A 14,029-nucleotide genomic window follows, 5' to 3' on the forward strand; every position below is an offset into this window, starting at 1 on the left:
TGTGATCTCTAATTAGCATGTTCCATTTATGCTCTGGTTTGATCTGATGTAAGCTGCCATGCTATGTTCGTTATCTTTATTTTTTCCTTGAAGTTGATGTGACCTAGAGAAATAACCTAGAAGGTTGTTTGTAAGGATGTGCATAACATATTGCATCTTGTTAATTTGACTAAAACTTGGCCAAAGGGGGAGTTTGTTACTACTATGATTGACAAAATTTCATAGAAAACAGGTTAAGTAAGATGTTCTAACGTTATGCGAGACATTCTGTCTTGAGGTACTTCATGATGCAGTTTCTTATTGGAGATATGCGAATCTAGATGTTATAACTTTATACGAGACATTCTGTCTCGAGCTACTTACTTGGCACACAAGTTTTAATGGCATGAATCTTGCACTTATAGGATTTGTTTCCTTTTTTGTTCAATCAAATATCAGAATTAAAACTCGTCCTCATTTGGAAAAGATTTATTCTAAATCCATTTCTAGAAATATTAAAGTTCTTATTCATATCATATTCAAATATAATTATATTTTTTTAATCAAGATTCATAATCATTGTTATAAAGATTAATATTTTGTGCGCTTTTTGGAATCCAGCCGCGTTCGCGCCAAAACATTACAGGACTTTTTGCCGTGCAATTGTTGCTCTTTAAGGAGGAATTCTACCTGATGTGAAGATTTAGACCTCCCATTTTAAGGAGGCATTCTACCTCATGTGAAGATTTACAATTGTTTCTTTTTGCTGAATCTAAGGCCATTTGTGCTTGGGTTGTTATACTCTATTTATGGGGTTATTTTTATAAGTTAGGAGAATATAGTATTTATGTTGTAATTATGATTCACGACTTCGTATAATTTTGTAATTATACAAACACTTGGGAGAGTGTTTATGAGACAGTGAAAAGGTTCTTACATTCAGGGGGAGCCTAGATCAAAGTTCATGGGAAAAATTAAGAAAAAGGTTATGAGCTGGGAGAGTTTACATGAGATCGTCATGTAATATTGACTACTAAAAGTTAATTTCCTTTCATAGTGATGATGCCCTCTAGATGTAGGTGACTTTGCGCCAAACTGGGTTAACAATTACTTCTGTTATTTATTTTACGCTTTTATTACCTTTGTTACAAAATATTGTTGTCATACACATTGTTCCAATATTGTGTCTCACATTTTATCATTGGTAGACCAAAGTTCCACTATTAACAAGGTACAAATCACTTTGGACATATTTAAAATAATTGAGGGATAAATGAGAGCTAGTAGAGGAACTCAGATTAGTAGGCATATACATATCAGTGCTAGTGTGTTAGATGGAAACATAAGCTTGGGAATCAGAAGGAGGGTCATCAAATATGGGGAAGAAATTTTGAGATTTACAAGTAGAATGGGATGAAGAATTAACTTTGAATGGAAAAATTATGTCATAGAAAATGACATTTCTAGACACAAACACAATATGATTTTGTATATGGTATAGAATATAACTTTTGGTGCCCTTTGTATAACCAAGAAATATTGTTTTTCTAACTCTAAAATCAAATTTTCTTCTATGTGTCTGCAATGTTGTTGCAAAACAAAAACAAACAAAGACCTTTAAATGTATCAGAGATGGAAAACTATTGAATAAGATCTCAGATATAGAAATTCGACATGTATAAAGGAATGCTAGAATAGAAAAATAAGGATCTAGTAAAATTTAGGATATGATGATGTTTCCTCTCTACCATCCCATTTTGTTGGAGTGTCTCAACACATTATTTTTAATGTAAATTACATTTTTAAAAAATAAATTTAGACAAGGAAAAAAACTATGTGCCATTATCAGACCTTAGGCATCCGAGGGATGTTTGAAACTAATTCTCTATGCATGGCACATTAAACAAGACTCTTTTTAGTTTGATCTTTTGTTTTGAGAAAAATTACCCAAGTGTGTCTTGTGTAGTCATCTACCAATATTAAAATATATTTGTGTCCTAGCATATAAATAGTAGAGAAAGGTCCCTACAAATCAACATGCAAGATATCAAAAGGAGCACAAGAACGAGTAATGCTACTAGGAAACATAAACTTTCTTTGTTTAGCACAATAACAAAATTCATAAGGTTCTACATGATTTTACAAGTAATGAATATTTTTGAAACAATTGGTAATCCTATACCACAAATATATCCTAGTCTTAAATGCCAAATGTTACAAGAACTATTTCAACATAATTATAAGTTAAAGAATAATATGCATAGTCAAGAACATATATACTATCCTTTTTGCAACTTAGCTATACTAGTAATTTCCTTGGAATGGTTATGGAGGATTTTAAATGTATTAAAATTGAATTGCAAATAAAAATAGTTGCTACTAACAAGTTAGCAAACATAAATCAAGTTTATATGGAAACTATGAATGTAAAGAATATTATGTAGAGTCAAAGAAGAAGAAATAACAACACTACCTGATATGAAGCAATGATTTGAGAACCATCAGATATAATAACAAGAATAAGAACTATGTTTTTATACTCAATAAAACATGAAAAGGAAATATGGTCAAAAGCACCAATGTCTAAGATCTAAAGATAGGGATTCTTATCATTTTGTCATACCCCAAAATTTACCCTCCTATTTTTTCAATGTTTATCTGGATTATTGCTACATCTCTTTGCATACATAGTTCTCTCATTAGTCAGTCATTTAGGTATTATCATTCACTCATCAATACATTCATTCCATATTCATTTATATTATTTATGCACATTAACATTTTCAAAACAAACATCATGGATTCAAAGGTTTGAGTTACTTATGACTGACAGAGAGTTAAGGTTTCTCTGGGAGTCAAACTTATGCATTTTGGTGGTGCACTCAAGTTGAGAGGCTTATCTTTTGGACCAAGTTTCATGAAACCCTATTCTTGGACTATTGGTTTTGATTAAAATGAATTGCATTTTGGGCATTGGATTGATTTCAAGAGGTTGACTCTTGTTGACCTAATTTTTTTATGGGCCTATTCATTACACTAGTCCTTTAGATGCTTAAGCTGGATGCAAGATAAGGCACTGAGATGCATACAAGGTTCAAGGTTCATGTTCAATTTTAAAAGTTCAGGGTTATTTTGCAAAGATCAACACAAAGACAAATGTTCAAACACAATTTTGGAGGGGAATCATTCTTCTTAAGAATCAAGCCATATACACAAATTCATTTGAAGAAGATCATATTTATTACAAGTCATCAAGGTCCATATTACATCACAAAAGATACAAAATCAAAACTTTACACAAAAAATTACACTTTTGATCTAATAGTTGACCACTTTGGTCAACTGTTGACGTTTTGATCAATCAGTTGACCAAAGTCAACTTCCTAAACCCTAACTCATTTCTTTCTTCATCCATAAGATATTCCCAAGTCTTGCAAAAACTTCCATGACTTAGTCCATATGCCATCCCTGGAAATTCACACAATGCATATTCAAATGATTATCAAGACAATGAAAACAATATACAAAACAATTGATGAGATACTTGGAATGGAGGTAGCATTTTCTCTTCATCATTTCGGGAGAGTATTTTCCACCGAGTTTTATTTACAACTTTCGATCATGTGAAACATGCTGAAAAAGAAGGTTGTGTTTATGGTGATGATGATTGGTTTCGTGAAGCAAGCATACATTCTCTTTAGTTGTTGGGCAATATTTTCAATATATGTTATGAGGAGGCTTGTTTTCTGTGGCCACCGTTTATGAATTCACTATTAAGTTGTGCCAAAAAGAAAGATAAAATGGTGATCTCAACTTCACTTGGTGTGCTGGTGCATCTTATAGAAGCCAGGGGATGGCGATTGGGATATTCTATTTAAAAGCATAAGTGATGCATCATACACATCTCAACATCAAAACAAATTCACATGCATAAAAGTAAACATGAAGCTCCTCCAAATGCTAAAGCAGACCATGGCTAATTGAAGCGCATATGGACCCTTTCTTAATAGCTCCTATAAAAACTAATTTCAAAATCCACATTAATTTCTAATAGCCACATTAGAATTCACAAACCAATTCCATTAACATTTTAACAACTAACTCTAAACAACTCTACTAACTAAATCTAGCAAGTGGCTTTCTATCCAAAATCAACTCAATTTTTACTAATTGAACATGACATTCAATACACTAATTTATAACTAAAAAAAAATCCTACAAACAAGCTGACACTAATAGCAGGGCACAACCATTATAATTTCCCATGGCAACTAACCTGTCCAATAACTTCTAACTCTACATTCCATCTACAACATCTAACATCAATTTTAACAAAATTCAATACTAACATTTCTAACTAACTCAAAACTAACGTAACTGTTTTAACAGAGAAGTAATAATTCAACTGACTCTAACTGTTTTACACATTCAGACGTCTTCAATAACTTCAATTAAAAACAAACACGCCTCCAAACCACCACATTGTCAAAAAGTTTCTCGATAAAAGTGAGAGAGACACCACATATTTATCCAAAACCTTAAGGTGATAGGTGTATGGATCCTCTCATTTATAAAGTGCTCAACCTCCGCTTTTTTAAGCTGTGCGTGTGTGTGTGCGCGTGTGTGTGTTTGCCATGCCTAAGTCTGACATATTAAAAATATCAAAGCCTAAGCATGGCCTAGAGTCTGTCATATGCTTATTTTAAAGTCTGAGTCTGACCTTTTCGAATACATGATTGACACGTAAGCCTATTTTATTTAAATATATGTAAATAAAAAATTCAATTAGTATTTATATAGAATAAAAGTCTAAACGATCGATGATACTAAAAGTGTGTTTCCAATGACTTATTTGAGTTACCTAGTATCAGAAGTTTTGTGAAACTATTTGTTTAAGAAAACTTATGAAACCAACTTATGGCATTGTTTATAATTTGTTTCCAGCCTATTTTCATTCGTTCTTCGGATAACTTAGTTTTATTTTTGTATTTTAGTTCAAAATGTAATATATCATATAATAATAATATTAATAATATTATTCATGTTTATTTAAATAGATCGGTCTAATAGATTTAAAATATTTTTTTATGACGTGAGGTCAAATAATTTTAACTAAATAAACTTATAAGAATAAAATTTAACTTTTTTTATTTAAAAAAAATATGACCTGATTTAAACCTACGAAGATTAGACCATATACCACTGTTAATTGGTCTGTGTTATTCTCACCCCTGTAACATCTAATATAACTAACTAAAAACTACTCTAAAAATAATAACTGCACAACTATAATTAAGCATCATAACACAAATGAATCTATACAATAATGGACTTAAACTAATACCAAAGACAATGGCTTAGCTTGCCTTCCTCTTGGCCAACCCTGTCCATAACAAAACTATTAGCACATTTATTTTATATATTGTCTCACATAAGTTGATACTCATTTAAATTATCTCTCCTAATTTTATTGATCAATTACACACATTTAAATTCATCTATATAAGTTGTCTTGCACAATATAATATATAAGAAATAATAAATATTTTTAAAAATAATTATATATATATATATATATATATATATATATATATATATATATATATATATATATATATATATATATCAATTTTTGTAATGATATAAATGATTTTTTAATAAAAGCAAAGTATTGAATAATGAAAAATAAAGCACATGAGACATAAAATTTAACTTATCAAACAACCAGAAGAAAAACATGTTTAATTTATCTTTCAATTATTTTTTAAAAGCACTCATAGAGAGTAAATCTCATCAAATATCATATAAATAAAAAAATATATTGACTAATCTATCTCGGCATGCATTTCTCTATTTAAAATGTGAGATTATTGAATCCAACTGAACCATATTATACGTAAAATATTCTTTCATTTGATTAAAAGAGTTAATGGATAATATTCACATTAAAAATAATTTAATTTAAGAAAAATATCATTTAAAATAAACTCAAAACTTTTTTTAATTAATTATAGTTTGAATAAATATTAAATATATTTGTGTGTGATAATAATTATATGATTCATTTTCATTTATACTACTTTAATTTAGCAATATTATTTATCATATTGTAAATAAGATATGACTTTAATTTTTAAAAAATTAATGAATTCATTAAATGTGCTGAGATGAATTTATATAATAAGAATTGTTTTTGTATAAAAAACAATTATTTTTTTTTGTCAAAACAATTAATGTAATTTAGATTTTAGTTTCTAAGACAAATATATTTAATACATGACAACTATAAATTTGGAGAAGGAAATATTAATTACATCAGCATTTCCTTTATGCATAATTTGTGGTTGTTGCTTTTCCTTTGTTTATTTAGTTTTGACTTCTTTAATTTTTAATTTTTAATTTTTGAATAGTGTCAGTGTCTGTTTCTATTTTTTTAATCTTTTGCATGTCTTTTCTTATTTATTATTTTTATTTGTCATTTTAAAAAAATATTTTACTTCACCTGTCTCAAATTATAAATTATTTTTAAAAAAATAATTGTTTAAAAATTTAAGACTCTATAATATTATCGAAACATTAATATTATTTACTATATTTTAAATCTTTCAATTTTTTTATTTCACTTTTTATATTATTAATGAAAAATAATATATGAATTTTTCGTGTATGGGATAAGAACAATACGTGTTAAATGAAACATAATTTATAATTTAAAAAAAAAATAGTAAGACTTAATTGAGATAAATCCCTTCTATACTAAGTTTTATTTAATTAATGGTATATTTCCATGTCTTTAAATACCACCTTTTTCAATTCATGTATTGATCACTCAAACCTACAGTTCCATCCTTTGTTGTGTTTTTGCCTTAGTCATAGCTATGTCTCACTCTTTGGTTCCTTTGTTTTTTTTTATGATGCTCCTCGTACAAGCTATGTCTGGTGGCATTGATCCAACTTGGTACGATGCTCGAGCAACCTTTTATGGTGATGCTTCGGGTGGTGAAACTATGAGTAAGTTATAAAATTAAACTTCTCTTCTTCTTTATATGTAAATTTACACAATTGATCTTATATGTATTTTAATTATTTTTTGTGTGATATAATATATGATATTACGAAGATGGAGCTTGTGGTTACGGTGATCTCTTCAAACAAGGGTATGGACTTGCGACCACAGCATTAAGCACTGCTCTATTCAACAATGGATTGACTTGTGGTGCATGTTTTCAGATAATATGTGTTAACGACCCTCAATGGTGTATAAAAGGTGCAACACCAATCAGAGTAACAACAACAAATTTTTGTCCTCCAAATTATACAAAACCCACAGATATTTGGTGCAATCCTCCACAAAAACACTTTGATTTGAGTTATAAAATGTTCACATCTATTGCCGATTATAAAGCTGGTGTCATCCCTGTTAAATATCGACGTGTTCTATGTGGAAAAAGTGGAGGTGTTAGGTTTGAACTAAAAGGAAACCCTTATTTTTTGATGGTTTTGGTTTACAATGTTGCCAATGCTGGTGATGTTACTAACGTGAGTATTCAAGGATCTAACACGCGATGGATTACCATGTCACACAATTGGGGACAAAATTGGGATGCCAAAGTGAATTTTGTAGGGCAAAGTTTGTCATTTCTTGTTACTACAAGTGATGGAAAAAGTTTGAATTTTCCCTTGGTAGCACCTTCCAATTGGCAATTTGGACAAACTTACGAGGGCAAGCAAAATTTTTAAAGGTGTATGGTTTTGTTAAGAAATATGTATATGGTCGCAAAATTACTAGACATGTATAATGTAATACCAATTAGAGTGTCTTGATCAATAAAAAAGTTCTCTATTTTTAGAAATGTTTGAAGAAATAAATACAACAACACAAAGGCACAAAGTTAAGTAATAAAAACCATATGTGATCCGCAGAAAAAATCTATAATAAGAAACTATAAAAAAATCCCCTAGAAGAGAAGAACAAACACCCTCATTGAAAAATTTGAAAACAAAAGATCTAAGAAAAGAAATAACCAACAAGCCTCTAAAATAGGATAACCGCCATCAAAAAGTGGAATTTCGCTCCCATAAAACCCTAAATGAAGGATGCACAAAACAATGTTATCCTTCCACTTGAATAAGGGTCAAGAAGCTCATGAGGTTTCCAAATACCATTTTCAAGAAACCATTTCCAAGATCAAATAAATTTTATGTCCAATAATTTCTTTTTGGTTGATATCAATCTTCGAAAGATACTCATTTCGAGATTTCCAGATAACATACATCATAAAATTCTAAACTAGAGATAAATTATATCTAACCCTAAATGTAAACCCAAGAGACTCGTCTATCACTATAATTAACCCTAAATTCCTAGGAAAAATCAAATCACACCCAATCCGCCTAAAGACATTTTGTCACATGGAAGACGCCAAATCACACGAGAGAAAAAGATGATAAGAATACTCCATAGAAGAGGTGGGAAGCCAACTAGGTTAACAATCACACTATGCCTAAAGAGATTATTGATGGTGGGAAGTCTATCTCTAAGTAAATCCTAAGAGAAAACTAAAACTTTAGAAGGGGTCCAATTCTTCCAGACCAAAGCATGACCTGAGAAATATCACGAGAGAAAGAATCGTTAGACATAAGGGGTCAAGACATAGAAGAGATGGGTCGATTTTACCGAGTAGATACCATTCTTATCAAGCCCTGGCCACCAAAAATCCTTTTAGAAGAGGCGCAAAGAACCTCGATGGAGGCCAATAAATTCACCACCAGTTCATATTCCCAAACAAACAGTCCCCTCCATCGGAGGTTCTAAGATAAAACCTCATTGGAATATGCATATAAATTTCCATTAGGCTTATTATAAACCAAATAAACCCTTAGAAAGTGATATTTCAAAAGGATAGTACCACACCACGAATCATCTCAAAAAGAAGTGGAAAGGCCACTTCTGGCCTTCCTCTTCCGACCTTCCTAGTGAGACTCTCATATAACCAATCTTAAGTTGCATAAGGTTTATAACCATTGAGGGTGATTCCTTTCCACTAAGGTGACCAGAGAAAATAAAATCTACAGACCTCCCACCAATAAAGGATCTAACTACACATGCCTCATATCTAGTTGAGAGGATATTAAACTAGACGACACCACCATGCAATAATCTCCTTCCCCACTTACCTATTAACGCCAAATTATATAAACACGAATCTATGACCTCATCCTTATTAGGCCTATGAATCTGAAACCAAAGAACTCAAACGATCTTTATGTTTAATATGCAAAACCCTTCCATCAAAATCCAAATCTTAATTTATAAAACTAGCATAATATTTAAAAAAATCAATTACATACCACTTTTTTATTCTTTCAATTTTTTTCACATTATTAATGAAAAATAATTTTATAAATTAACATATCTTTTAATTAGTTCATTCAAAATAAACAGTAAGAAGGGAGTAACACTTAGGTTAGACTATCTTTGAATGAGTTCTGTTTTTTTCTTTTTAAAATAAATTTTAAATATTTTTTTGAAAAATAAAATAAAATAAAACACGTTTAGTAATCTTATTTGAGATTAATTAGTATACACTGTCAGTGTAAAAAGTTTTACACCGTCGGTTCATCACCATCACCCGTTTGTATTACTTTATAGATTTTTAAAATAAAAATCAAACTTCTTTTAATATCCAACGTCTATAATTAAGTGATGGTGTAAAACCCTTTTACACTGACAGTGTATTTCAATTAATCTCATCTTATTTATGAAAAGAAATTTAAAGATGAAAATAAGTGAAAAGCTTTTTTGATATATTTATTTTTAAGATAAATTTTAACACATAAAAAAAGAGGAAACTTATTTTATACATATTTCATCTTTTATATGATTTTAATTTAATATATTTTATTTTTATCTCTGTATAGGTCAAAAAGTTTGTCTATGTTTGGTTTATGTTTCCGCGGACTTATCTTGTAATTTTTATTAATGTCTTATTTAGTTTTTTTTTTTAAATAATTAATGTATTTATGATATAGATTTATTATCATATATTTATTCGTACTTAAGCACGAGTTTGTTTTTCATTTTTAAATTATATTAGATAATAAAAAAATTGAGAGAAAAATAATATAGTTTTAATCGATTCAAATAAGTTTAAGAGTTAGAAGTAAAAATATTAGATCAAAGATATGAGTATATGATAAAATATTCAGAAAATCATTATTTTATTAAAATATTCTTTCACTCTTAAGTTCTCAAACTTGGTGGTAAAAAATTGAAGTCTTGACATCTTCACCTTAGAGGTTCCTTCAGGAGCAGTCTTCAAGATCTCCCAAGTATCTTTAGCAACAATACAGTTGTTATCAGTTTGAAGATGTTCTTGTCCACTCCATTGAACATGGCATTCAAGGCTTTGGAGTTTCCCTGAACTAATTTATCATCTTCATCATCCCAGTATTCCTTAGCCTTTAGCACATCAGTAATCTTACCATCTTTATCTCTAATCATTGGTGGATCCCATCCCTTGAGCATAAATTTTCAGGCCTTGCTGTCCATGGATTTAATAAAGGCCACCATATGAGTTTTCCAGTAGTCATAGTTGGTTCCATCAAGAATGGATGGTCTATTCACAAATCCTTCTTCCTTGTCCATTTTACCAGGAAGTATCTTTCCTGAATCTCACCCAGACACATAGTAGGATGCCTGCTCTGATACCAATTGAAATTTTGGTATGCAGATATCAGATGTCCTAAGAGATGTCGAGACACTGATATCTGATCATAACACAATGACAATATAACATACAAATATGAGAATAGAAATTAACAAAACACATAGAGTTGTTAACCCAATTTGGTGTACAACAACATCTGCATCTGGGGGCTACCAAGCCAGGGAGGAAATCCACTAAATAGTATCAGTTTGTAGACCTTCAGCAGACTATCTCAAGTTTACAATCTACTCCATAATCACTACCTGTGCTTAACTTCTACCTAAGACACACCTAAGTATGAGACCCTTCTCACTTCCATTAAAATTACAACAGTGATGAATCAATACAATAACAAAAGATTCAGAAGTCACACTTCACAGACACATAATCACTCAATGCTTAAAAGCTTATGAGTGACTGACAGAACTTACAACTCAATAGAGACAGTCCTACTCTTATATCAAGATGATATTAGAGAGGCTCACAATCAACAAGAACACTCAAACGCTAACAACTTAGTAAAACAATATTTGATTCGTCCTTTAACTAGGTTTGAGGCATTCTATATATAACCAAAGTTTAGACTAGATTTGGGCTTCATACACGCAGTGAGACAGCTGCACAAAGTTAGGTAAATAATCAAGAGTTTCCTAAAATGTCTCAATATTTAGAAAACAGAATAACTTTAAGTTCAAATAGAATCTTTGATTCCTCAATCTTGGACGCCACATAGGATTACTTAATATTCCTAGAATATTCAGTAATTTGTTAATCAATCAATTGTTACCAAGAGTAATATGTTAATCAACCGTTACCAATATATGCTCACTCATACAACATTGTTAATCTCCAAGATGGACCCAGACAAGCACATCTTCAAGAAACCCGCTCTAACCGGTAGATTAGCCCGTTGGCAAATGGCTTTAACCGAGTACGACATCCAACATATCACTCAGAAAGCTATCAAATAGAGTGTATTGTCTGACAATCTGGCATATCAACCCTTGGAAGACTACCAGTTTATGCGCTTTGAATTCCTCGACGAGGACATCATGCTGATAAGAGACCGCAACATCCTTGGCCCCGAGGAAGGCCCGAAACTTGGATCTCGATGGACCTTGGTATTTTATGGAGCTTCTAACGCTCATGGCAATGACATTGCGGCAATCATCACCTTCCCAACTGATTTTCATTTACCCTTCACTGCAAGGTTGTGTTTCGAATGTACCAAAAATATAGCAGAATACGAGGCCTGTATCTTTGGCATTAAAGCTGCAATTAGGATCAAAATTCTTGAAGTCTACAATGATTCAGCCTTGGTAATCAGCCAAGTCAAAGGAGATTGGGAAGCTCGAGATCATAAGATCATCCCTTACAAGGAGCATGTTCTAAAACTGATCCTCTACTTTGACAAGATTACATTCAACCACATCCCTAGAGAGAAAAATCAGCTAGGTGACGCCTTGGCAACTTTGTCATCCATGTTTAAGGTCAAATGTAAAAATGAAGCACCAACTTTCCACCTCAACTACTTGGACGAGCCTATCCACTGTTTGGCGGCAGAAGACGAAGCTAACGGTCATCCTTGGTTCTATGAAATCATGAAGTTCTTAGAGAGCCAAGAGTACCCTGAAAATTTATCCATCACCGACAAGAAGTATCTTCATAAACTATTGTCCAAGTTCTTCTTAAGTGGAGGGGTATTATACAAGAGAAATTTTGATTCAGTTTTTCTTAGACGTGTGAGCAAGCAAGAAACAAACCAGATTATAATGGAAATTGATGAGGAATCCTTTGGGACGCACACCATTGGACATACCATGGTAAAGATAAATCTTGAGGGTTGTTTATTATTGGATTACTATGGAGGTTGACTGTTACCGCCACGTCCAAACATGCCATAAATGCCAAATCTATGCCGAAAAGATCCATGTGCCACCAATGTTGCTACATGTCTTAACATCACCTTGGCTTTTTTCCATGTGGGGCATTGATGTGATCGGACGTATTGAGCCAACTTCCTCGAAAGAACATCACTTCATCTCGGTAGCCATAGACTATTTCACCAAATGGGTGGAAGCAGTCTCCTGCGCCAATGTCACAAGACAAGTAGTGGCTTGATTCATAAGGAAAGAAATCGTTTATCATTATGGGGTCCCTAACAAGATCATTATTGATAATGGATCTAACCTCAATAACAAAATGATGAAAGAAGTTTTCCAAAGCTTCAAAATTAAACACCACAACTCATCACCTTATAGGCCCAAGATGAATGGCGATGTCGAGGTAGCTAACAAGAACATCAAGAAGATCGTGCGGAAAATGGTGGAAACCTACAAAGATTGGCACAAGATGCTCCCGTTTGCATTACATGGCTACCGTACCTCAATACGTACCTCCATCGAGGAAGCTCTCTTCTCTCTAGTGTATGGCATAGATGTAGTCCTGCCTGTCGAAGTAGAGATTCCTTCCTTAAGGATTTTGACCAATGTCAAGCTTGACGAAGCTGAGTGGGTGCAAGCCATCTGCCACGACCAACTTTACCAAAAGCGCATGAAAACGACCCACGACAAGAAGTTCTTTCCTTGTATATTCAAGGTCGGAGACCTTGTGTTGAAGAAGATTCTACAAATTCACACTGATCCAAGGGGAAAATTGACTCCGAACTACGAAGGCGCATATGTTGTAAGAAAGGTTTTCTCTAGAGGAGCCTTAATCCTTGCAACTATGGATGGTGAAGATCTTCCATCCCCTGTAAACACGGATGCAATCAAAAAATACTATGCTTAGAAAAAAAAGAGCCCAATAATTTGAAAACCCAAAAGGGTGACTTATGCAAAAATGGGTATTCCGGTATACTGAAAACCCGAAAGGGCGGTCTAGGCAAAAATTAGGGATTCATAAAAGCGAGAGGATGCATCCCGCAAAGAATCTTTCTTTACTCCCCAGCGAATCAATCCAGTCACTCTCCTTTTGAAGCAAGAACAAAGGACAGTCAAGGATATAAGGACTATAGCAGAACTAGAACTTGGTGAAAATCCGAGATGTTTCAATTGCCAATTATAGTTTTTAAATTTCTTTTGCAATCACCTCTTTTAGGAATTGCTTCCTTTTCACAAATCATCCATTTTGGGGACCATTTATCAATAAAATCAATTCCTTCATATGTGCTCAATGTTTTTGCTTTCCTTACTTTGTTTGAGAAATGTGACTTTTCTTAAATTAACATCACATTGGAAATTGTTTGATAAATAACTTTTACTAAAAAAACTTTTAAGGGAAAACATTGGATTACTTCTCTTTCAAAAGTATCTAAAGGTAACCCAAAAACACTTGGTATC

General features: G+C 32.0%; 2 protein-coding genes across 2 annotated transcripts; both read left to right on the forward strand.

The window, feature by feature from the left end:
* Positions 1-6,776: 6,776 nt before the first annotated feature.
* LOC127128620 (expansin-A23) lies at positions 6,777-7,832 on the forward strand (the record flags this gene model as incomplete). The annotated part of the gene is made up of 2 exons (XM_051057986.1): positions 6,777-6,990; positions 7,100-7,832. Coding segments are annotated over 2 exons (834 nt in total), but the record flags the coding sequence as incomplete, so codon positions are not given.
* Positions 7,833-11,740: 3,908 nt separating this feature from the next.
* On the forward strand, positions 11,741-12,562 carry LOC127131946 (uncharacterized). The gene has a single exon (XM_051060825.1). It carries the CDS (start codon positions 11,741-11,743, stop codon positions 12,560-12,562), a length of 822 nt encoding a protein of 273 aa, XP_050916782.1.
* The last annotated feature ends 1,467 nt before the right edge of the window (positions 12,563-14,029 follow it).

This window comes from Lathyrus oleraceus, chromosome 3 (genome assembly GCF_024323335.1).
Source record: "Lathyrus oleraceus cultivar Zhongwan6 chromosome 3, CAAS_Psat_ZW6_1.0, whole genome shotgun sequence".
Lineage (NCBI taxonomy): Eukaryota > Viridiplantae > Streptophyta > Magnoliopsida > Fabales > Fabaceae > Lathyrus > Lathyrus oleraceus.